Raw genomic sequence first — 25942 nt, forward strand, 5'->3', positions numbered from 1 at the left:
AGCCTCAAGGCCAAATGTGTGAGATACATAAGTCCCACACATAATCAAAAATTATAGTCTGCCCAAGGGATTCGAACATGGATCCCCTTTACAAAAATGTGCAAGATGGATAAGTCTTACATAATATGACCTTAGATGATCATAGAACACAGCCAAGTATGAGAAACTCAAAAGGGGTACTATGAGGGTAAAGTACACTGATGGCCATGCGCATGACATATGAGGAAAGTTAATGACAAGATGAAGAAATGAACATTCACGTAATGGTGTGAGTAATAATGTTAAACTTGATGCTAATGAAATGGTGGCAACATGATAAGCGGCTAAAAAGAATGGTGAGACAGTTGTCAAGTAAGCATAAGTAAAGTCACTAAAAGTACTCACCTGATAGAGTGTTGTTGAATAAGCGACAAGTCTCAATCACATTTTATATGTAAGTGTAAGGACAAGTCACACTTAATACGAAAAGAAGAGATGAGAAATCATCTAATGAGCTATGACTACCTCATTCTAGAAAGAAGCTTCGATGAGGTACGAGTTGAATGTAAATAGGAACTTTAAACATAGCACCACTAGGCTATTTGTGAGTGTTGATGTCTTTTTTAGGAAGGGTGGAGGTTCACGTCATTCTCATGAGACAAGACTGTCCACTAAGGTGGGTATGGGTCTCCCTAAATCACCTAGTCTTTGAATTATTTTTCCACCATATGGAACTAGCTTGGTTTGAACCCAATAAGATAGCAGGTTTTTGTTTCACTTTGGCCAGTGACTCCACCTGTTTTCGATGTGGGGGAGAACCCGTATTTCCTGATACTCACATGATCTATGTCGGTTAGGGTTAAATATCCTAAAAATTTGAAAGATAATGAAATGAACAATACTGAAGGTGTTTGTGCAAGACAATGAGTAGGTGAAGGTGGATTCAAGTAATGACATTAGATCATTCTTGGTCATTAAACTTCATGATCTCAATGAGAGTCTAAAACTTCATCCAAGGCATTTATGGTGTATACATGAGCATACAAATGAATGAAATTAATAATGTGCATTACGAAAGAGAGAATGAAGAAGACTCTGTGTTTGCAAATGAAGGCCCTCGGGTTGATGTCCCATATGTTGGACCCTCATTTGAGATGTCTTGATGCTACATCCACAATTCCAAGGTCTCGTGGATATGAATGTATAATATATAAAACATGAAATTTATGTTATGTGAACCTATATGTTTATCATTTGTGACATATTCATGGTAGGACTCTCCTATTGCGAGTAAGGCAAGTCTAGACACTTGACCTTCTAAGAAACCATGTTGATGAGGAGAGTCATGCATTATAAAGGCTTATTATATGGTTCCAATAAAGGGAAGTAGAAACATAACGTTAACTAAATAAATTATAACTTCCTTAAAAAATAATGAAATCAATGACATGATCAATAGAGTATGTCTTATGAAATGTAATGAATCTATAGTTCCTAGAATGACTCACTATAATGTAGGGAAAATAATTCCTTAGTCCTTGGATTACAAACATCGGTTCACTGTGGGTATGGAACTACAATGAATCATTGCACTTGTAATTACAACATAGGACCAATGGTATTATTTAACTACACAGCAAGAAGAAGAATAAGACTGAATAATAAACAAAGTCCAAAGGAAAGATCTCTCGGGTTTTGAGGACCAATATTTCCAATCTTCACTCGAGTTGTTCTAAAATTATGTTGATGATACTTATGTCTTGTAATAATATAGAAAATTAGTTTTATTCTTTGAATGCATTAAAATACATCATAATCATACCACAATTCACGACAAACGAATTGGGAAAGGATAATGACTAGACTTTTAACAAATGTAATGTTGCTTATGAAGATCTTTCATTGATCATTCATAGCTTTATGTGTATGTGTGAATACACCCACACATAGAAAAAGTGCCGTAATAAACCCCTTCTATCTACTATTTTTATAGGTGCAGGTTAGAGGAAAGATTGAAGACTCGTGCAGCGGTTTGGACATCAGCGTTACCCAAACCATTTGGTTGGTCCTCATGATTTCGAGGATGCTACAGTTTTTGTCTACCCTTAGTTTTATACATATCTAGTTGATTTTGTCCCTAGCATTTCCTTCATAGTTTATTTCGAAGCTTTTTGTAATAAGGTCTTTTTTTTGATATATTCATATTTTATTTTGTGTTGATTATTTATTATAGATGGTTGTTCTCTCATGTTGATTAGTATATGATGTAACTAGTCAATAATTATACGAAGTCTATGTGTATTTCAAACATTTTAAAAGTTTTAAATTTTTTTCCCAAATTTAACTAGAAGAATGTGAGAAATGCAAGATGAGGCTTGTCTGCGACCTCTAAGAGGTGAACGATGCCAGTGGCGATTCAGATTCAAGAATCCGGGTCGTTACAAACATAGTATCAGAGCATGATGTTAAATTACCTAGGAACTAAATCTCAAAACAACCACGTTTTATAGTTTCTAACTTATTATTGTGAAGCACGCCGTAATCATGACATAGAGGCTTCGTGATGATAAGAAACATCCCTTCTTCTACTCTTTATCGTGCTATCTAGAGATTTGACACTTCTGTTATTGTAAGTCTAAATTTCTTCTAGTGTAATGCATGGAAGAGTTCACACAACAATTATGATGGCCGAATGATAGAAGGCGCCAAACTCAAAATCTGGTCTTCCAAAGATGGGGCCATAATGGAAATGCCAGTATGAATGAAAGACATCTGGTAAGTGTGGCTATTCGCATGGAGGTGAATTCATTGTAATTTCTAAAAGCTTGTTATATGTACTAGTGAAGAGGAGAAGGCTAAGTTTGTTGCATACCAACTTAAGAGTATGGCTAAGGTATGAATTTGCTTTATAAGTGTTATGCTACAATAGGCTATAGAAATAGTTTAGTAAGATTTCAGTTGCCAAATGAGTTAGAATTGAGATGGGAAGGGCATGGTTAAAATCCAACAAGCCAAACGGTTCCAATATTAATTCCAACTACATGTTATCTAAGGGGTTAAGAGTTGTTGAAAACCTTTCTTACGAAGAGGTTCCAGTTGAAATATTAGATCGCCAAGTGAAACAGCTCAGGAACAAGGAGGTTGCGACCGTGAATGTATTATGGACAAACCACCTTGTTGAGGGAGCAACGTGGGAGGCAGAGGCCGACATGAGATCCCGTTACCCTATCATATTATATTCTTTAGGATAGATAAATGTTTTCCTAAGCTCGATTAGTTAATGAGACTCCAAATGTTAGTGCATCAGACTTTTTTTTCAGTTTTCTAAGCCCATAATTGTGTTTTAATAATTGCACTATATGAGATAAAACGAATTCATGTTTGCATTCATGTTGCGGTGTTAGTATAGCGTAGATATGATTTTTGTGTTGCATGAGTTCTGATGTACATTAAGTTAAGTTTGATTGATAAAAAAAGTTCCTCCATCTCAAATGTGAAGCTTCAGGTAAGCTTGAATGATATGCATCATCCATAGTAGTATGGGTTAGAGATTCATAAAAGAGAAACGTTTAAGCATGATAAAGTAACTTTCGAAAATCACCCTCTTTGTTTTAATGATGTGTAGGATTCATTCGGGGATGAATGTTACTAAGAAGCAGATAACGTAACATTCCTGAAGAATTACATGTCTAATGAAGAGCCCAATAAGTCTATAAGAATACATATTGGGGCTACATAGGCATTCTAATGCCCAATATTGAGAAATATTGGGCATAGTATAGAAATTTGTCTAAGGAATATTTGCCAATTTCTATAAAATACCCAAATAAGAAAAAAATTGGGCATATTAGAAAATATAGCCTTAAAGGTTGTTAGCCAATTTTTCTAAGTATTAATAAGATTGTTTAGGAAATCTACCTGCACTGAAGAACCTTATCTAAAAAAATATATTTCATCTAACTCACAAAAATGTATGAAGCCACCAAGTGTCAAGCTTAGATACCTAACACATGATCAATTAGAATGGTCATGTAATTAAAAAGTGCCCAAGGACATAGTGGGGATCCTTGGGACAATAAGTAAACAGTCCCAAATAAACCATAAACAATAGTTAGTTAGGAAAGTATAACCAACCCACGTGCAACCAAAAATGCAAGATATGTGAAGAAGTAGCCAAAGGAGGGGACCATCCTAACCGAATCTGGTTAGGTTTGTTAGGGGGGAAACATGCACAAGTGTAACGACCTGTTTAGTCGTTTTGAGCAACAGACTTCAATTCTGGAAAAAAAAAACTGGCAGAAGCGACGGACCCCACGACAGACCGTCAAGGGCACGACGGACCGTCGCAGGGTCTCGTTTCAAAACACTTAGAAAATCTGAAATTGGGTACTGAAAATCGACTCACTGAACTTCGTAACGGAATGGCAGGACGGACCGTCACAGGCATGACGGACCGTCACAGATTATTCAGTGGAAATCGTGTCTCTGACCCTTGCGACGACCTGCAGGACGGACCGTCGCAGGATCGACAGGCCGTCCCAGGTTGCGCAATCCCAGTCTGGAACGGATTTCTTGATACGTTTTAAGGGACGTTTTTGACTATTCTTGCCTTAATTATAAAGTTAGTGGGTTAATGTTAATAAGTCTAATTACTTGGGGGTTAAAAGAGGTAACCTTAAGTTAATTAGTGGGGTATTATTGCCATCTTTTATTCTTAATTATATACTAATTTTGGGTAAAAGAAAGAGGGTTTGAATAAGAAAACAGAAAGAACAAGAAGGGAGAGAGAGAAACGATCAAACGAAGAGGAAAACACAAAGCTTTGGGAATTTGCTTGCTTGATCACTAGTCTTCAGTGGAGGTAGGTTATGGTTTTCATGCTATTCGTAGTAAACTCTTAATAGCGAATGATATGTGTTAGTAGTATTGTAAACCCTCTATATGCTTAATTGTATGCTTGCATGAATGATGTGATTATGTAATTGTGAATAAATAAGCATGATGAAGCTATTGAATCCCAAATCTTGAAAAGAAACCCTAATCTACTTTGTTAATGATGATGCCTTGGTATAAAAGAAGGCTTGATGAAGGAAAGTAGTGACATTAGGGGATCGGGTGCCACGTTCCGGTACCAGGATAGTATATGAGGATCGGGTGCCACGTTCCGGTACCAGGATAGTATATGAGGATCGGGTGCCACGTTCCGGTACCGGGATAGTATATGAGGATCGGGTGCCACGTTCCGGTACAAGGACAGAGTATGGATCGGGTGTCACGTTCCGACACTAGCATAGAATATGGATCGGGTGCCACATTCCGGTACCAGGATAGTATATGAGGATCGGGTGCCACGTTCCGGTACCAGGATAGAATATGGATCGGGTGTCACGTTCCGACACCAGGATAGAATATGGATCGGGTGCCACGTTCCGGTACCAGGATAGTATATGAGGATCGGGTGCCACGTTCCGGTACCAGGATAGTATATGGATCGGGTGCCACGTTCCGGTACCAGGATAGTATATGAGGATCGGAGTGTCACGTTCCGACACCAGGATAGAATATGGATCGGGTGCCACGTTCCGGTACAAGGATAGAATGAGGATCGGAGTGTCATGTTCCGACAGCAGGATAGTATATTGAGGAGTGGAGTGTCACGTACCGACACGAGGGGAATAAAGATAATGAATCTTGAAATATGTTAATATATCCAATCTAATGAACTAAATTCCCAAATGAGTATGATGAGGAGGTGTGAGTCCTCATTGATGTGCTTCGTGTCGTAACCAAGGGTTATGGAAACTGTAAATGCTGGATGCTAAGGATATTAGTTGATTTTATGATATTGCTTAATACATACTGTTTTCTATTTTGTGTTGGGCGATGATATCTACTCAGTACCCGTGTTTTGTACTGACCCCTACTTTTATTGTTTTCTTCTTATTTATTTGTGGAGTGCAGCAAACGTGCCGTCATCTTCGACTCAACAGTAACTCAAGCCAGTCTTACTACATCGGAAATTCAGGGTGAGCTAATGCTTCTAGCTTGGACTGGATCTTCTTATTCAAGTCTTGATGCCTTGAACTTCCGGCATGGACTAGCTTCTTATGTATTTTTAGCTTCTTAGAATACTCTTAGTTAGTCATTTGATCGTAGATGTTCTTGTGGTGATGACTTTCAGATTTTGGAAATAATAATAGTTATTGGTTTTATTAATGAGTTTAAGTCTTCCGCATTACTTTATGTTGATATTACATTGAAATGTTAAGGTTTAGATTGGTTGGTTCGCTCACATAGGAGGGTAAGTGTGGGTGCGTGTCGCGGCCCGGATTTGGGTCGTGACAAACTTGGTATCAGAGCATTTGGTTCGTTGGTCTCATCACACAAGAATAGGTCTAGTAGAGTCTTAAGGAACTCTAGGGGGACGCCTTTACTTTTCTTAGAGAGGCTATAAGACTTTAGGAAAATTTCACTCTTTCATTCTTTCTTTCGTGCTACTACTTGAGTCCAATTGGTATCTAGGCGATACGAATTGGTATCTGACCATCTTCACTCTCTTTCGCGGATGGTTAGAACTAGAGCAACGACTGCGCCAACACTAACATCGGCAAGACAAGAAGCGTCTGAGCCAGCCACTGGGGCTGTGGCTCTAGGAAGAGCAACGGCAAGAGGCCGTGGTAGAGGTCGTGGGAGGACGTCCTCTAGAAGAAGAGGACGAGCACCTAGCCCGTCTGATACTAGGGCGGTGACTCCTCCACCTACTGAGGAAGTGGTAAGAGAGGGTGAGGAAGGGGAGAATGAACAAGTGCAAAATGAGGAATTTCCACCCCAACCTACCCCAGAGATGATCAATCAGGTTCTCGCTTATCATAGTGGGTTGTCTGATCATGGTCAGGCCCCTCCAGTGTTTTCTGCACCAACACCTCCGGTTTCAGAGGTACAACATGCAGCCACTATGGCTCCTCGTATGGATGCCTCATTGGACATAGGCACGTTTCCATGTCTGACTACTTGGCCCATAATGACAAGTGATCAGCATGAACTTTTCAGTAAGTTCTTGAAATTGAAACCTCCAGTCTTCAAGGGTGCTGCATCTGAGGATGCTTACGATTTTCTGGTTGACTGTCATGAGCTACTACACAAGATGGGTATAGTAGAACGGTTTGGTGTTGAGTTCGTGAGTTATCAGTTTCAAGGGAATGCCAAAATGTGGTGGCGGTCACATGTTGAGTGTCAACCAACGGAGGCACCACCTATGACTTGGGCCTCATTCTCTAGCTTGTTTATGGAGAAGTATATCCCCCGGACTTTGAGAGATAGGAAAAGGGATGAGTTCTTGAGCCTAGAGCAAGGTAGGATGTAGGTCAATGCATATGAGGCTAAGTTTCGTGCACTATCCAGATATGCCACTCAACTTTGTTTCAGCCCACAAGAGTGGATTCGTCATTTTGTGAAAGGGTTGAGGTCAGAATTGCGGATTTCAGCCTTACAGGTAGCGGCTACGGCAAAATCCTTGCAAGAAATGGTTGACTTCAACGTAATTCTGGGTATGACTTGGCTTTCTCTAAATTTTGCAATCTTGGATTGTAATGCTAAAACCGTGACGTTAGCCAAGCCTGGGACAGATCTGTTAGTGTGGGAGGGTGACTACACTTCCAATCCGGTGCGTATCATCTCCTTTCTTCGTGCTAAGAAAATTATTAGTAAAGGGTGTTTAGCTTTCTTGGCACATCTCAAGGATGACACTACCCAAGTACCCTCGATTGAGCCGGTTTCGGTGGTCCGTGAGTTTCTAGATGTGTTTTCTGCAGACCTTCCTGGCATGCCACCGGATCGAAATATTGACTTCTGCATTGATCTTGAACCGGGTATTCGCCCCATTTCTATACCCCCTTATAGAATGGCTTCCGCGGAGTTAAGAGAGTTAAAAGCACAACTTCAAGAGTTGTTGAGGAAAGGCTTCATTAGACCAAGTGCATCTCCTTGGGGTGCTCCGATTTTTTTTGTAAAGAAGAAGGATGGGAGTTTTCGGATGTGCATAGACTACCGGCAGTTGAACAAGGTAACCATAAAGAACAAGTATCCTCTTCCTCGCATTGATGACTTGTTCGATCACTTACAAGCTGCTTGTGTCTTCTCTAAGATTGACTTGAGATCCGGTTATCATCAATTGAAAATACGGGCAACGGATGTGCCAAAGACTGCTTTTCGAACGAGGTATAGGCATTACGAATTTGTAGTAATGTCTTTTGGTCTTACGAATGCCCCTGCTGCGTTCAAGAGCTTGATGAACGGGATTTTTAAGCCATATTTGGACCTCTTCGTGATCGTATTTATTGATGATATATTGGTATACTCAAAGAGCAAGAAGGAACATGAACAGCATTTGAGAATGGTATTGGAAATGTTGAGGGAGGAAAAGCTTTATGCCAAGTTCTCTAAGTGTGAGTTTTGGCTAGATACAGTGTCCTTCTTGGGGCACGTTGTTTCTAAGGATAGAGTGATGGTTGATCCTTCTAAGATTGAGACAGTGAAGAATTGGGTAAGACCTACTAATGTGTCAGAAATAAGGAGCTTTGTTGGGTTAGCTAGCTACTACCGCCAATTCGTCAACGGATTCTCTTCTATTGCTTCCCAACTGACGAACTTGACTAAGCAAAATGTTCCATTTGTATGGTCGGATGAGTGTGAGGAAAGCTTTCAGAAGCTCAAGACTTTGTTGACTACCGCACCTATCCTTACCTTGCCAGTAGAGGGTAAGAACTTCATTGTTTATTGTGATGCATCCTATTCTGGTTTGGGTGCAGTACTAATGCAAGAGAAGAGTGTGATTGCTTATGCTTCAAGGCAATTAAAGGTGCATGAACGTAACTAGCCAACTCATGATTTGGAATTGGCTGCGGTAGTGTTTGCATTAAAGCAATGGAGAGACTATTTATATGGGGTTAAGTGTGAGATCTATACGGATTATCGTAGCCTACATTATGTCTTTACTCAGAAAGATTTGAACTTGAGACAGAGGAGGTGGATGGAACTACAAAAGGACTACGATATCACTATCTTGTATCATCGGGGAAAGGCGAATGTTGTAGCGGATGCTTTAAGTAGAAAGGCGGGAAGCATGGGAAGTCTAGCTCACTTGCACGCCTCTAGATGCCCATTATCTAGAGAGGTGCAGACTCTAGCTAACGACTTGATGAGATTAGAAGTAAATGAGAAGGGAGGATTGTTGGGCTTGTGTAGAGGCAAGATCTTCCTTTCTTGACAAGATTAAGGGAAAACAGTTTGATGATGAGAAACTACGCAGAATTCAAGATAAAGTATTGCGAGGAGAGGCTAAGGAAGCACAAATTGATGAGGAAGGTGTTTTGAGGATCAAGGGAAGGGTATGTGTACCCCGCGTCGATGATTTGATCGACACTATTCTGACAGAGGCTCATAGTTCAAGGTATTCTATACATCTGGGTGCAACAAAGATGTATCGTGACCTAAAGCAACACTTTTGGTGAAGTAGAATGAAGCGTGATGTTGTTGAATTTATTGCCAAGTGTCAAAAACTGTCAACAAGTAAAGTATGAACACCAGAGGCCCGGAGGAATACTTCAGAGAATGCCCATTCCTGAATAGAAGTGGGAGAGAATTGCAATAGACTTTGTGGTTGGTCTTCCCAAGACATTGGGAAAGTATGATTCTATTTGGGTAATTGTTGATAGGTTAACTAAGTCTTCTCACTTCATTCCGGTCAAGGTGACTTACAATGCAGAGAAGTTAGCCAAACTTTACATCTCGGAAGTGGTGCGATTGCATGGGGTTCCACTATCGATCATATCAGATAGAGGTACGCAGTTTACTTCTAAGTTTTGAAAAACATTGCATGCGGAATTGGGTACTAGGTTGGACCTTAGTACTGCGTTCCATCCTCAGACCGATGGTCAGTCTGAGCGAACGATTCAAGTGTTGGAGGATATGCTTCGTGCATGTGTGATAGAGTTTGGTGGTCATTGGGATAGCTTCCTACCCTTAGCGGAGTTTTCATACAATAATAGCTATCACTCAAGCATTGATATGGCTCCATTTGAAGCATTGTATGGTAGGAGATGTAGGTCTCCCATTGGTTGGTTTGATGCATTTGAGGTTAGGCCTTGGGGTACTGACCTTTTGAGGGATTCAATAGAGAAAGTGAAGTCTATTCAAGAAAGGCTTCTAGCGGCGCAAAGTAGACAAAAAGAATATGCAGATCGAAAGGTTAAAGACTTAGAGTTCATGGAGGGTGAAAAAGTCTTGTAGAAAGTTTCACCAATGAAAGGGGTGATGCGGTTTGGTAAAAGGGGTAAACTAAGTCCAAGGTACATTGGACCATTTGAAGTACTTAAGCGAGTAGGGGAGGTGGCTTATGAGTTAGCCTTGCCTCCAGGGCTGTCTGGAGTACATCCGGTATTCCATGTGTCGATGTTGAAAAGATACCATGGGGATGGAAACTACATTATCCGTTGGGATTCAGTTTTGCTTGATGAGAACTTGTCTTATGAGAAGGAGCCTGTTGCTATTCTAGATAGAGAAGTTCGCAAGTTGAGGTCAAGAGAGATTGCATCCATCAAGGTGCAATGGAAGAATCGACCGGTTGAAGAAGCCACTTGGGAGAAGGAGGCAGATATGCAAGAAACATACCCACATCTGTTTACAGATTTAGGTACTCCTTTTCTCCCTTGTTTTCCATCTTATGATCGTTCGGGAACGAACGATGGGTAAATTGGTATCTATTGTAACGACCTGTTTAGTCGTTTTGAGCAACAGACTTCAATTCTGGAAAAAAAAAACTGGCAGAAGCGACGGACCCCACGACGGACCGTCAAGGGCACGACGGACCCCACGACGGACCGTCAAGGGCACGACGGACCGTCGCAGGGTCTCGTTTCAAAACACTTAGAAAATCTGAAGTTGGGTACTGAAAATCGACTCTCTGAACTTCGTAACGGAATGGCAGGATGGACCGTCACAGGCGTGATGGACCGTCACAGATTATTCAGTGGAAATCGAGTCTCTAACCCTTGCGACGACCTGCAGGACGGACCGTCGCAGGCACGACGGGCCGTCGCAGGTTGCGCAATCCCAGTCTGGGTTGGATTTCTTGATACGTTTTAAGGGACGTTTTTGACTATTCTTGCCTTAATTATAAAGTTAGTCGGTTAATGTTAATAAGTCTATTTACTTGGGGGTTAAAAGAGGTAACCTTAAGTTAATTATTGGGGTATTATTGCCATATTTTATTCTTAATTATATACTAATTTGGGTAAAAGAAAGAGGGTTTGAATAAGAAAACAGAAAGAACAAGAAGGGAGAGAGAGAAACGATCAAACGAAGAGGAAAACACAAAGCTTTGGGAATTTGCTTGCTTGATCACTAGTCTTCGGTGGAGGTAGTTTATGGTTTTCATGCTATTCGTAGTAAACTCTTAATAGCGAATGATATGTGTTAGTAGTATTGTAAACCCTCTATATGCTTAATTGTACGCTTGCATGAATGATGTGATTATGTAATTGTGAATAAATAAGCATGATGAAGGTATTGAATCCCAAATCTTGAAAAGAAACCCTAATCTACTTTGTTAATGATGATGCCTTGGAATAAAAGAAGGCTTGATGAAGGAAAGTAGTGAGATTAGGGGATCGGGTGCCACGTTCCGGTACCAGGATAGTATATGAGGATCGGGTGCCACGTTCCGGTACCAGGATAGTATATGAGGATCGGGTGCCACGTTCCGGTACCAGGATAGAATATGGATCGGGTGTCACGTTCCGACACCAGCATAGAATATGGATCGGGTGCCACGTTCCGGTACCAGGATAGTATATGAGGATCGGGTGCCATGTTCCGGTACCAGGATAGAATATGGATCGGGTGTCACGTTCCGACACCAGGATAGAATATGGATCGGGTGCCACGTTCTGGTACCAGGATAGTATATGAGGATCGGGTGCCACGTTCCGGTACCAGGATAGTATATGGATCGGGTGCCACGTTCCGGTACCAGGATAGTATATGAGGATCGGAGTGTCACGTTCCGACACCAGGATAGACTATGGATCGGGTGCCACGTTCCGGTACAAGGATAGAATGAGGATCGGAGTGTCACGTTCCGACAGCAGGATAGTATATTGAGGAGTGGAGTGTCACGTACCGACACGAGGGGAATAAAGATAATGAATCTTGAAATATGTTAATATATCCAATCTAATGAACTAAATTCCCAAATGATTATGATGAGGAGGTGTGAGTCCTCATTGATGTGCTTGGTGTTGAAACCAAGGGTTATGGTAACTGTAAATGCTGCATGCTAAGGATATTAGTTGATTTTATGATATTGCTTAATATATACTGTTTTCTATTTTGAGTTGGCCGATGATATCTAGTCAGTACCCGTGTTTTGTACTGACCCCTACTTTTATTGTTTTCTTCTTGTTTATTTGTGGAGTGCAGCAAACGTGCCGTCATCCTCGACTCAACAGTAACTCAAGCCAATCTTACTACATCGGAAATTCAGGGTGAGCTAATGCTTCTAGCTTGGACTGGATCTTCTTCTTCAAGTCTTGATGCCTTGAACTTCCGGCATGGACTAGCTTCTTATGTATTTTTAGCTTCTTAGAATACTCTTAGTTAGTCATTTGATCGTAGATATTCTTGTGGTGATGACTTCCATATTTTGGGAATAATAATAGTTATTGATTTTATTAATGAGTTTAAGTCTTCCGCATTACTTTATGTTGATATTACATTGAAATGTTAAGGTTTAGATTGGTTGGTTCACTCACATAGGAGGGTAAGTGTGGGTGCCAGTCGCGGCCCGGATTTGGGTCGTGACAACAAGGGACCACTCCATGTGGGGCCTAACTTCCTAAAAAATTCTAGAGTCTAACCTACTGCCCTAACTAGATAAAAACCATAGGACTAACCGAAATGGACCCACTAGTGCACCCGACAACGTAGGACTAAACAAGGTTGACACTAACCTAGTACTACTTGAAGAGAAAACCTAGTACCTAACCTAGGATTGTCCAAAAGATTAGTTATGGTTATAAAAACATAGGGTTACTTTATTAATTTCCCTTGGTTACCTAATTAATTAATTTATCAACTTAATTAATTATTTCAAAAGAGCTAAACCGAAACTACAAAGGAAATTTCAAGATTTTTGTTAAGACAAGAAAGGTACAACAAGTACCTAACCTAGGATGATCAAAAGAGTTAGTTAAGATCCTAAAAACCTAGGGATGCTTTATTAATTACCCTCGTAGACTTAATTAATTAATTTTACAACTTAATTATTAATTTAAAGGGGCAAAACCTAAATCACAAAGCAATTTAAAGATTGCAGTTATAATAAGAAAATGACAACTTAGTACCTAACCTAGGATTGTTTAAAGGATGTATTATGGTCCTAACAACTTAAAGGTACTTTATTAATCACCTTATGTCACATTATTTATTAAATAATCCATTCAATAAATTATATTAAATTGTCAAAATTAAATCCTTACACTAACCTAATATAATTAGAGAAATATCCTTGTACTTAACCCAGGATGGTCCTAAAGAATTGATTATAGTTCCAATGAATTAGGGGTACTTTAGAACTTAATATAGGTCCCTAAATAAATTAAATTAAGTATTTAATCAATTAATGTAAAGTCAAAATATTGACCGAAATCATAGTCAACACCAATTTCAAAATTTACTTAGTGTTATGTTCTCCTATGTTTTGTCAACTTAGGAGGGGTGTTTTTTTGTAATTGGTTAAATATTTTATCAAATAAACTTATTAAAACTAAGATTTATTATTAAATATCAGTTCCTAAACCATAAAATAACGATCAAATGGTTGAGACTAACGACTCTAAGGCAGTAGGCGACAAACCGCAAAAAAAAATTGTAGAATGCTAAAGAGTTCTTAGGTGAATTAATGTTTTTTTCAAGGTGTCGTTCAAGGTTATGTTAATATATTAAATTCTAAATAAGGTATGGGTTTATATCCTTGACTCCTTTACCACGAATTCAACGATATTGAAACTAGGGTCGTTCCAGTTCTCGTCGAACTCATTGTCCCTTGTATCTTTTTCAATTTCAATGTTTATTAGGTTAGAGATCATGTTGTTGGTATGTGGTGGTGGATGTTCTTAACATGTATTGTTCTTAAATGATGAGTATCGAGAGAACCTATAAACTCGTAGTCACTTACAATTAATACTATCATAAAAACTAATAACCGATGATATGCTAAGAACGTCCGTGATTGTGTTAGGCGATTTATGTGTCTTAGCCGAATGTTGGCTTTATGTTGTTGTAGCGTTATGAAGATGCCAAAGTCATCAAATATTAATATCATGCTGTTAAATATGTCTTAAAAATGTTACCCTAAAGTCATGTACTAATATTGGTTAAAAGATTGATACGATGCTAAGATGTGTTTGAAAATGTTATGTAAGAAGATGATTACGGTTTCTTGTGCATTTATACTGTCAATGTGACTTGTTGATTATGTTTCCTTCAATAAATGAGCATATTATGATGTTCAATATGTTTAAAAACGTTATACTGATAGTTATGTTATAAGGTTGACTTAAAAGATCTCCATAAAATTACATTTGAATGAATTGCATATCCTATGCCAATAATGTGGGCAATAAATTGGTTGTTTAATAGAATTGGCTACAACATTACTTTCAAAGAATGATGGAAGATTGAATTACTAAAATGATGAGATAAGCTATGGTACCTGCATGAAATTAATTGAATAGGCCAATGATATTCTCATGACCAATGTATAGTGGAATTATGATTTGTGCCAACAAATTAGCTAGTAAAACATATGTCTAATCATATTACTGTACATTAATAAACTAATAACATAGGGTATTACAATCAATGGGTCAAGTCCCAACATACCCTATCCACACGAATTTATGAACGTAAAAACATTGAACTGTTCTTGTAAGTTAATCAAAGGTTAAAAGTTCAAATGTAGTGAAGGTTTGGCTTATGCGAACTAATTGGCATTAAACATTATCTCCAAAATATGTAATATAATTCGCTAATGGTTCCATGAGTTAATATTTGAATGAATGTTTGTCTTGTGACAATAAATTTACTATGAAGTTATTCCCAATTGTTTAGGACAATACTTATCTTATACCAATTTTGTGAGAGATGCGAATCAAACCCTGCCTCAAGGACAAATGTGTGAGATACAAAAGTGGCACACATAATAAAAAATTATAGGCTGACCAAGGGATTTGAACATTGATCCCCTTGACTGAATGTGCAACATGTATAAGTCTTGAAAAATATTCACTAAGATGATCATAAAATACTTAGCCAAATATGAGCAACCCAAAAAGGGTACTATGAGTGTAAAGTACACTAAAGGCTATATGCATGGTATATGATGCAAGTTAATGACAATATTAAGAAATAAACATTAACGTAATGAAGTGAGTAATTATGTTAAACTAAGACTCTAATGAAAATGGTGACAATATGATAATCGACTAAGATAAATGCTGAGACAATGCTCAAACAATGCTAAGTAAAGGTCACTAAAAGTACTCACCTAAGAGAGTGTTTTATATCAAGCGACAATTCTCAATCACATTTTATATGTAAGAGTAAATACTATTAACACTTAATACACAAAGAAGAGATGGGAAATCATCTAATGAGCTTTGATTACCTCATGGTAGAAACAAGCTTCGATGATATATGAGTTGAATGCATATAGGAACATTAAATTGAGCACTGCTAGGCTAGTTATGATTGGTGATGCTTTCTTTCTTGAAGGGTGGATGTTCACGATTTAGCTTTGTAATAATATTTTTTGAATGCACAAGTATATTCTTCTATATAGCAAATTTTACATATAGCTAATTTTGTCATAAGTTGTCTATTTATAATTTTTTCTCTATTTTGTTCTCTTAGATCCGTGGTCATACCTCCAAATTCACTTCTTATTGCTGATTCATATTTGTCTAGTATATCTATATTTGCTGCTGATGGGGATCCATCCATTTTCTTATCATTCCTAAGTACTTCTAAACTTTCTGAGGGTAGATTTTCTATCCATAATTTTGCTGTTCCTACGAATGTTCTTTCTATGAATCTCAGTGTTTTTGTTGTTTCTATTTTGTTATCTATTAACTGTTTAGATATATTTCCTGTCCATAGTAATATTGCAATTTTTGGTTTTGGTATCAAATTTTTATTTAATCTACTGTTCCATATTGCATTATTTCTATCTGATTGTTGATAACTTTCTGTGTAATAAGTTGGTGGTGTCCATCTAGGACTACTTCTAGGACTATTTCTGGGACTATTATCTGGGGTTTTAACTCATGACGTACTAGGTCTATTCATATCTCCTGTGTTTATTTCTAATTTTTTTTGTTTATTTACCTGTTCTAGAATTTCTGTGTATGTCTCGCTTATATCACTTATTTTTGATTTCTGATCATTTATTGTATCTGATTCATTTTCGTTTATTTCATTTACTTCAAGATCTTCATTTAGTCTTTGTTCCATCTGTTTTATTTCATTAGTTAATTCAAGCTCTTTATCTTTTTCCTTTTGTTTTTGTTTAGTTTCGTATAATAATTTTAACCAAGCTAATTCCTTTTCTAATTCATCTATTCTTGTATTTTTTATCTCTTCTAAATGTTGTACTTCTTGTTTTGCTTGCATCTTTATTTTTTCAATTACTTTTGATTTGTCTATCTCTTCATTTTCTTTTGTTATTCTTACCATAGTTGTTAAGCTATCTTCTAATTTTGCTGTTTCTTTTTCTAACATTAAATATAGGTTATTTCCTATTTTCTTATATCTTCTTCCTAAATTTGAAAATATTATTTTTATTATCATTCCGTCTTGATTTTCATATGTCTTTTCATCTTCTGCAAATTCTTCTTTATTCATTATGATTTATGTATTATATTATGTTGTAATTCATATTCAAGACAATCTAATTCTAATTCTAACATAAATATAACTTTTCTAGTATTGATTTATTACATACTCCTGCTATTATATTTTCTTCTAATCTTCTTTTTCTATGTTGTAATTCTTGTTCCTTTTCATCTAGTTTTTCCATTATTTTTTCTATTAATTGTTGTTTATAAATTTCTTTGTTCATACTGTTTTTTTAAATAACAAACATATTTGTATTCTTTTTTCGAAATTATATTTATCAAATGATCTTTTTTACCATTATTTGTTTTGATAAGTCGTGATAGTTCATATTCTATATATAAGGATTTTAATTTTTTCCATATTTTTCGTACCTTTTTATCTATCTTGGTTTTTGTTATTTTAGTTTCTTTGCTTGGTGTTGTTCTATTCTTCATAAAATGTTTTCCTATAATATTTCCTTTTAAGTAGATCTAATCGTTGTATATCATTAGCATTGTTTATAATATATTCTAGATGTTCAACTTCTTGAGTTCTTAAATAATCGAATAGATTTTCTATTAGTTATTTTTCAAGTAGATCTATGTCTTCTATAGTTTTTACCCAATATTGTAAATATTCGTAATTTATCATTAGTATATATCTATATCATCATATAAATCATATATATCATAATAAAGTTCATCTTGTACACTTTGTATGGTTAACTCAGTCCAACCTTTGGTTGTTATTTCTATTATCTCATATGTTACCAATTTGTCATAAATTTCTCTTTTTATATCAGTACTCAGATTTTTTAGTATATCGAGTAGTAATATCTTATAATTATCATCATTATCTATTAAATAGGTACTCATTTTATTCATTTTTGCTAAAAGTTTTTATTCCTTCCAACCTCTTAATGGATTATACTTATTTATTATGAAATAATTATAATTTAATAATCATCTCGTCTAGCGACTACTACAACTTTCTTCTTTGATTAGTTACCCTAACAGCACCTCAACTTTGTTTACTCCCCTAAACGGCCTTCTTGCCTACCGGTTTAAACTTTAGGATGGCATAGTCTGGGCATACTTATTCCAAGAATATTTCTGTAGCAAACCTTCTAAATATGTTTATTATAACATTATTAAGTCATGATAAACAATTATAATCAACAAGAGATTTTCAGGGATAAATCTATTTAGCAACTCATAAATTTAAGAGTGTATACCTGATTTTGTAGATTTCTAGCTCCAGATTTTTCCATAGTTATTAACTTAATTAGTTAGCTCTGATACCAATTTTGGGGGTGGAAGCGGATTTGTAAAGAAAGAGAAAATATTATAGAGAGGAGAAGATGATGGAAGATTGATGATTTTATTTATTAGGGGATACCCTCTATTTATATACAACAATCTTACCTCTTTGGCCAAAAATGTCCGACACCTACTTTACACTTGGCCTTTTTACATTTGGCCGACGCTAAAAATAAAAAACTTAGTGGCCTATCTTTATTATTGGCCGACACACTTGCTATTTACTTTACGACTTTTATAATTGGCTTTTTACAGCCGACACAACACGACAAAAATAAAAGACTATTACTTTGTACATATGTCAGATATTCAGCCGACAAAAAACAAAATACTTTACTAAATACTTTTTTTTAATTCTAAAAGTACCTCAAGGATTATGTCATCCCCTTGGTTTCATTTTGAGCAAATATGGTCTGGGTATTTGTGCCCAACTAGCTTGCAATATCTTGTTATCAGTTCTTCGGATATGAATCCTTGCTTTATTTCTCTAGTTGTTGGCGTAGCTTCTGGTTTTAACAGGGACAAAATCCATTTTTGTACTTCTTCCATATCTTCTTGTCTTATTTCTTTTGAATTGGCATATATCATCAAGTGATCTCTCGAATAGTAGCTCCATATGGCGTTGCCTTGTAGATAGTTATTTGCTAGTTCTTGTATAATAGTTGATAATCCAATTATCCTTTTATTGGCATAGAAACTGGGTATCTCAACTCTTGTTATCTCTGGCTGTTGGCCTATATCTTCTGGGATTATCATTTCCCGCGTTAGCCCAATTTTGACTATCTGGATCATTGGCTTTATTTCATCATAAAGTATCTCCGCTGGTGCTGTGTAGAATCTTATGAAAAATAAGTTTCCTTTTGTTATCTTTTTATATATTAAAAATGCTTTGTGGACCTCAGGGATTCCACTTATTTCTTCACCTGTATATGTATAGACTGTATTTAATAATCCATAGTTATAACAAGTTTTAACTAGGTTTGGATTAGTTTTTGGTTGTGCAATTAACTTGTTATATCCTTGTAGTTTTTGGGTTAGGTAGTCTTGGGTTTTTTCAAATGTCGTGGTAGATTTGGGTTTTTGATTCAAAAAGTTTTGTATCTTGTATAGGTTTTCAATATATGTTCTGGATATATGGTTATATGTTTTCTTCTCTTTATGCAGGCTAGCTGCATACGTAGATGTTTGTGGTGCTGAAGTATCTATTATCTGTACCTTTGGAGTAAATGGTTTGGTGAATACGCTATTTAGGTTTGTGTTTTTCAGTGTAGGTTTCTCCATAGCTCCTTTGCTTGTACCTGCAACATCAGTAATGTCATGGGTTATAAGGAGTTTCTCAACGTCTCCTTTTACTTCTGGCCATTTTTCGTCAGCCGAACGACGTAGCTCCGCATTTTTAGAGTCATGCTGCTGACTATTAGCTTTCAGATTTTGTACATCTGTCTCTATTTTTTCTATTTTCTGGCATAGGTTTGTCATCATTGCCAATAGATCTTTCATTGTATCTCTTTCTTGAGAGGTAGTCTGCAATAAGATTTTCATTAGTTTTAATAATCTCAATTAAAAATGTAAAATTCAATATATTTAATATTAGTCTTCTTATTTCTTTTGTTGTAACTGAATCATCTATCTTTTTGGTTATCCACCACTTTACCTGTGTGTTATTGTCACGACCCAAATCCGGGCCGCGACTGGCACCCACACTTACCCACCTATGTGAGCGAACCAACCAATCTAAACCTTAACATTTCAATATAATATAAACAGAAGGTAATGCGGAAGACTTAAACACATAAGTAAAATTAATAATCAACTTCTATAACTCAAAACTTATCATTATCCCCAGAATTTGGAAGTCATCATCACAAGAACATCTATAATCAAATTACTAAACTAAGAGTATTCTAAGAAGCTAAAAATACATAAGAAGCTAGTCCATGCCGGAAGTTCAAGGCATCATGACTTGAAGAAGAAGATCCAGTCCAAGCTAGAAGCGTTAGCTCACCCTGAATTTCCGATGTAGTAAGAGTGGCTTGAATTACTGTTGAGTCGAAGATGACGGCACGTTTGCTACACTCCACAAATAAATAAGAAGAAAATAATAAAAGTAGGGGTCAGTACAAAACACGGGTACTGAGTAGATATCATCGGCCAACTCAAAATAGAAAACAGTATATACAAAGTAATATCATAAACTCAACTATGATACTCAACATGTAGCAACAACAAGTACTAGATCATTAACAATTACCATAAAGTTCACACATGAGGACTCAAGCCTCAATATCATACTCATTTGGGAATTATGTTCTTTAGATTGAGTATATTAACATCTTTCAAGATTCATTATCTTTATTTCTCTTGTGTCGGCACGTGACACTCCGCTACCTCATATCTACGTGTCGGTTCGTGACACCCGATCCCCTAAATCTACGTGTCAGTTCGTGACACCCGATCTCCTAAATTTACGTGTCGATTCGTGACACCCGATCCCCTAATTCTACGTGTCGGTTCGTGAAACCCGATCCCCTAAATCTACGTGTCAGTCGTGACACCCAATCCCCTACATCTACGTGTCGGTTCGTGACACCCGATCCCCTAATCTCTTTCTATCAATTCATCAAGCCTTCTTTATCACCAAGGCATCATCATTAACAAGAGATTAGGTTCTTATCAAGATTTGGGATTCAATAGCTTCATCATGCTTAATATAATCACAATTATATAATCACGTTCATGCATGCATACAATTAAGCACATAGCAGGGTTTTACAATACTACCAATACATATCATTCTCTATTAAGAGTTTACTATGAAAGCATGAAAACCATAACCTACCTCCATCGAAGAATTGAATCAAGCAAGAATTTTCCCAACGCTTTGTTTCTCCCTTCTCGTTCGATTCCCTCTCTCTCTCCTGTTCTTTCTATTTTCTTTATTCAAACCCTCTTTCTTTTACCCTAATTAGTATATAATTAAGAATAAAAGATGACAATAATACCCCACTAATTAACTTAGGGTTACCTCTTTTAACCCCCAAGAATTTGAGTTATTAATATAAACCCACGAAATCTATAATTAAAGAAAGAATAGTCCCAAAACGTCCCTTAAAACGTGTAAGGAAATCCGATTCTGCCTGGGATTTGCGGAACCTGTGACGGGCCGTCGTGCCTGCGACGGTCCGTCCTGAAGGTCGTCGCAAGGTTCAGAGACCCAATATTTCCTCCTAGGGTCTATGACGGTCCGTCACACCTGTGACGGTCCATCCTGCCATTCAGTCACTAAGTTCAGAGAGTCGATTTTCAGTATCCAATTTCAGATTTTCTAAGTGTTTTGAAACGAGACCCTGCGACGGTCCGTCGTGCCTTGACGGTCCGTCGTGGGGTCCGTCGCTTCTGCTAGTTTTTCCAGAATTGAAGTCTGTTGCTCAAAACAACTAAACAGGTCGTTACAATAGATACCAATTTACCCATCGTTCGTCCCCGAACGATCAAAAGAAGGAAAACAAGGGCGAAAAGGAGTACCTGAATCTTTAAACAGATGTAGGTATTTTTCTCGCATATCCGCCTCCTTCTCCCAAGTGGCTTCTTCAACGGGTCGATTCTTCCATTGCACCTTGATGGATGAAATCTCTCTTGACCTCAACTTGCGAAATTCTCTATCTAAAATAGCAACAGGCTCCTCCTCATAAGACAAGTTCTCATCAAGCAAAATTGAATCCCAACGGATGATGTAGTTTCCATCCCCATGGTATCTTTTCAACATCGACACATGGAATACCGGATGCACTCCGGACAGCCCTGGAGGCAAGGCTAACTCATAAGCCACCTCTCCTACTCGCTTATGTACTTCAAATGGTCCAATGCACCTTGGACTTAGTTTACCCCTTTTACCAAACCGCATCACCCCTTTCATTGGTGAAACTTTCAACAAGACTTGTTCAACCTCCATGAACTCTAAGTCTCTAGCCTTTCGATCTGCATATTCTTTTTGTCTACTTTGCGCCGCTAGAAGCTTTTCTTGAATAGACTTCACTTTCTCTATCGAATCCCTCAAAAGGTCAGTACCCCAAGGCCTAACCTCAAATGCGTCAAACCAACCAATGGGAGACCTACATCTCCTACCATACAATGCTTCGAATGGAGCCATATCCATGCTTGAGTGATAGCTATTATTGTATGAAAACTCCGCTAAGGGTAGGAAGCTATCCCAATGACAACCAAACTCTATCACACATGCACGAAGCATATCCTCCAACACTTGAATAGTTCGCTCAGACTGATTATCGGTCTGAGGATGGAACGCAGTACTAAGGTCCAACCTAGTACCCAATTCCGCATGCAATGTTTTCCAAAACTTAGAAGTAAACTGCGTACCTCTATCTGATATGATGGATAGTGGAACCCCATGCAATCGCACCACTTCCGAGATGTAAAGTTTGGCTAACTTCTCTGCATTTTAAGTCACCTTGACCGGAATGAAGTGAGCAGACTTAGTTAACCTATCAACAATTACCCAAATAGAATCAAACTTTCCCAATGTCTTGGGAAGACCAACCACAAAGTCCATTGCAATTCTTTCCCACTTCCATTCCGGAATGGGCATTCTCTGAAGGGTTCCTCCGGGCCTCTGGTGTTCATACTTTACTTGTTGACAGTTTGGACATCTGGCAATAAAATCAACAATATCACGCTTCATTCTACTCCACCAAAAGTGTTGCTTTAGGTCACGATACATCTTGGTTGCACCCGGATGTATAGAATACCTTGAACTATGAGCCTCTATCAGAATAGTGTTGATCAAATCATCGACGCGGGGTACACATACCCTTCCCTTGATTCTCAAAACACCTTCCTCATCGATTTGTGCTTCCTTAGCCTCTCCTCGCAATACTTTATCTTTAATTCTGCGCAGTTTCTCATCATCAGACTGTCTTCCCTTAATCTTGTCAAAAAAGAAAGATCTTGCCTCCACAAAAGCCAACAATCCTCCCCTCTCATTTACTTCTAATCTCATCAAGTCATTAGCTAGAGTCTGAACCTCTCTAGCCAATGGGCGTCTAGAAGCTTGCAAGTGAGCTAGACTTCCCATGCTTCCCGCCTTTCTACTTAAAGCATCCGCTACAACATTCGCCTTCCCCGGATGATACAAAATGGTGATGTCGTAGTCCTTCAGTAGTTCCATCCATCTTCTCTGTCTCAAGTTCAAATCTTCTGAGTAAAGACATACTAAAGGCTACGATGATCCGTATAGACCTCACACTGAACCCCATATAAATAGTGTCTCCATTGTTTTAATGCAAACACTACCGCAGCCAATTCCAAATCATGAGTTGGATAATTACGTTCATGCACCTTTAATTGCCTTGAAGCATAAGCAATCACACTCTTCTCTTGCATTAGTACTGCACCCAAACAAGAATAGGATGCATCACAATAAACGATGAAGTTCTTACCCTCTACTGGCAAGGTAAGGATAGGTGTGGTAGTCAACAAAGTCTTGAGCTTCTGAAAGCTTTCCTCACATTCGTCCGACCATACAAAGGGAACATTCTGCTTAGTCAAGTTCGTCAATTGGGAAGCAATAGAAGAGAATCCCTTGACAAATCGACGGTAGTAGCTAGCTAACCCAACAAAGCTCCTTATTTCTGACACATTAGTAGGTCTTACCCAATTCTTCACTGTCTCAATCTTAGAAGGATCCACCATCACTCCATCCTTAGAAACCACGTGCCCCAAGAAGGAAACTGCATCTAGACCAAACTCACACTTACAGAACTTGGCATAAAGCTTTTTCTCCCTCAACATTTCCAATACCATTCTCAAATGCTCTTCATGTTCCTTCTTGCTCTTTGAGTATACCAATATATCATCAATAAATACGATCACAAAGAGGTCCAAATATGGCTTAAAAATCCCGTTCATCAAGCTCATGAATGCAGCACAGGCATTCGTAAGACCAAAGGACATCACCACAAATTCGTAATGCCCATACCTCGTTCGAAAAGCAGTCTTTGGCACATCCGTTGCCCATATTTTCGATTGATGATAACCGGATCTCAAGTAAATCTTAGAGAAGACACAAGCACCTTGTAACTGATCGAACAAGTCATCAATGTGAGGAAGAGGGTACTTGTTCTTTATGGTTACCTTATTCAGTTGTCTGTAGTCTATGCACATTCGAAAACTGCCATCCTTTTTCTTTACAAACAAAACCGGAGCACCCCAAGGAGATGCACTTGGTCTAATGAAGCCTTTGTTCAATTACTCTTGAAGTTGTGCTTTTAACTCTCTTAACTCCGCGGGAGCCATTCTATAAGGGGGTATAGAAATGGGGCGAGTACCGGGTTCAAGATCAATACAGAAGTCAATATCCCTATCCGGTGGCATATCTGGATAGTGCACGGAACTTAGCCTCATAAGCATTAACCGACATCCTACCTTGCTCAAGGCTCAGGAACTCATCCCTTTTCCTATCCCTCAAAGTCCGGGGGATATACTTCTCCATAAACAAGCTAGAGAACGAGGCCCAAGTCATAGGTGGTGCCTCTATTGGTTGACACTCGATATGTGACCGCCACCACATTTTGGCGTTCCCTTGAAACTGATAACTCACGAACTCAACACCAAACCGTTCTACTATACCCATCTTGTGTAGTAGCTCGTGACAGTCAACCAGAAAATCATAAGCATCCTCCGATTCAGCACCCTTGAAGACTGGAGGTTTCAATTTCAAGAACTTACTGAAAAGTTCATGCTGATCACTTGTCATCATAGGCCCAGTAGTCAGACGTTGAAACGTGCCTATTTCCAATGGAACATCCATGCGGGGAGCCATAGTAGCCGCATGTTGTACCTCCGGAGCTTGAGGTGCTGGTGCAGAAAACACTCGGGGTGTCTGGCCCTGATCAGATAACCCGCTAAGATAAGCCAGAACCTGATTGATCATCTCTGGGGTAGGTTGGGGTGACATTTACTCATTTTGCACTTGTTCATTCACCCCATCCTCCCCCTCTCTTATCACTTCCTCAGTCGGTGGAGGAGTCACCGCCCTAGTACTAGATGGGCTCGGTGCTCGTCCTCTTCCTCTAGAGGACGTCCTCCCACGACCTCTACCACGGCGCCTTGCCGCTGTTCTTCCTCGAGCCACAGCCCCTGTGGCTGGCTCAGTTGTTTCTTGTCTGGCCGGTGTTGGTGTTGACGTAGTCGTTGCTCTAGTTCTAACCATCTGCGAAAGAGAGTGAAGATGGTCAGATACCAATTAGTATCGCCTAGATACCAATTAGACTCAAGTAGTAGCACGAAAGAAAGAATGAAAGAGTGAAATTTTTCCTAAAGTCTTATAGCCTCTCAAGGAAAAGTAAAGGCGTCCCCCTACCGTTCCTTAAGACTCTACTAGACCTGTTCTTGTGTGATGAGACCAACGAACCTAATGCTTTGATACCAAGTTTGTCACGACCCAAATCCGGGCCGCGACTGGCACCCACACTTACCCTCCTATGTGAGCGAACCAACCAATCTAAACCTTAACATTTTAATATAATATAAACAGAAAGTAATGCGGAAGACTAAAACTCATAAGTAAAATCAATAATAAACTTCTATAACTCAAAACTTATCATTATCCCCAGAATTTGGAAGTCATCATCACAAGAACATCTATAATCAAATTACTAAACTAAGAGTATTCTAAGAAGCTAAAAATACATAAG

At 38.2% G+C, this 25942-nt stretch overlaps 1 protein-coding gene across 1 annotated transcript; it reads right to left on the bottom strand.

Annotated features, from left to right (window-relative positions):
• Positions 1–18612: 18612 nt before the first annotated feature.
• On the bottom strand, positions 18613–19736 carry LOC112940859 (uncharacterized). The gene has a single exon (XM_069293239.1). The coding sequence runs from the start codon at positions 19728–19730 to the stop codon at positions 18624–18626; it is 1107 nt and encodes a 368-aa protein (XP_069149340.1). The 5' UTR covers positions 19731–19736; the 3' UTR covers positions 18613–18623.
• Positions 19737–25942: the final 6206 nt, after the last annotated feature.

This window comes from Solanum lycopersicum, chromosome 2 (genome assembly GCF_036512215.1).
Source record: "Solanum lycopersicum chromosome 2, SLM_r2.1".
In the NCBI taxonomy this organism is placed as follows: domain Eukaryota; kingdom Viridiplantae; phylum Streptophyta; class Magnoliopsida; order Solanales; family Solanaceae; genus Solanum; species Solanum lycopersicum.

What these genes read in the sequence shown, in the direction of transcription:
- LOC112940859 (XM_069293239.1), bottom strand. Translation starts at nt 19,730, where the DNA reads ATGAAAGATCTATTGGCAATGATGACAAACCTATGCCAGAAAATAGAA.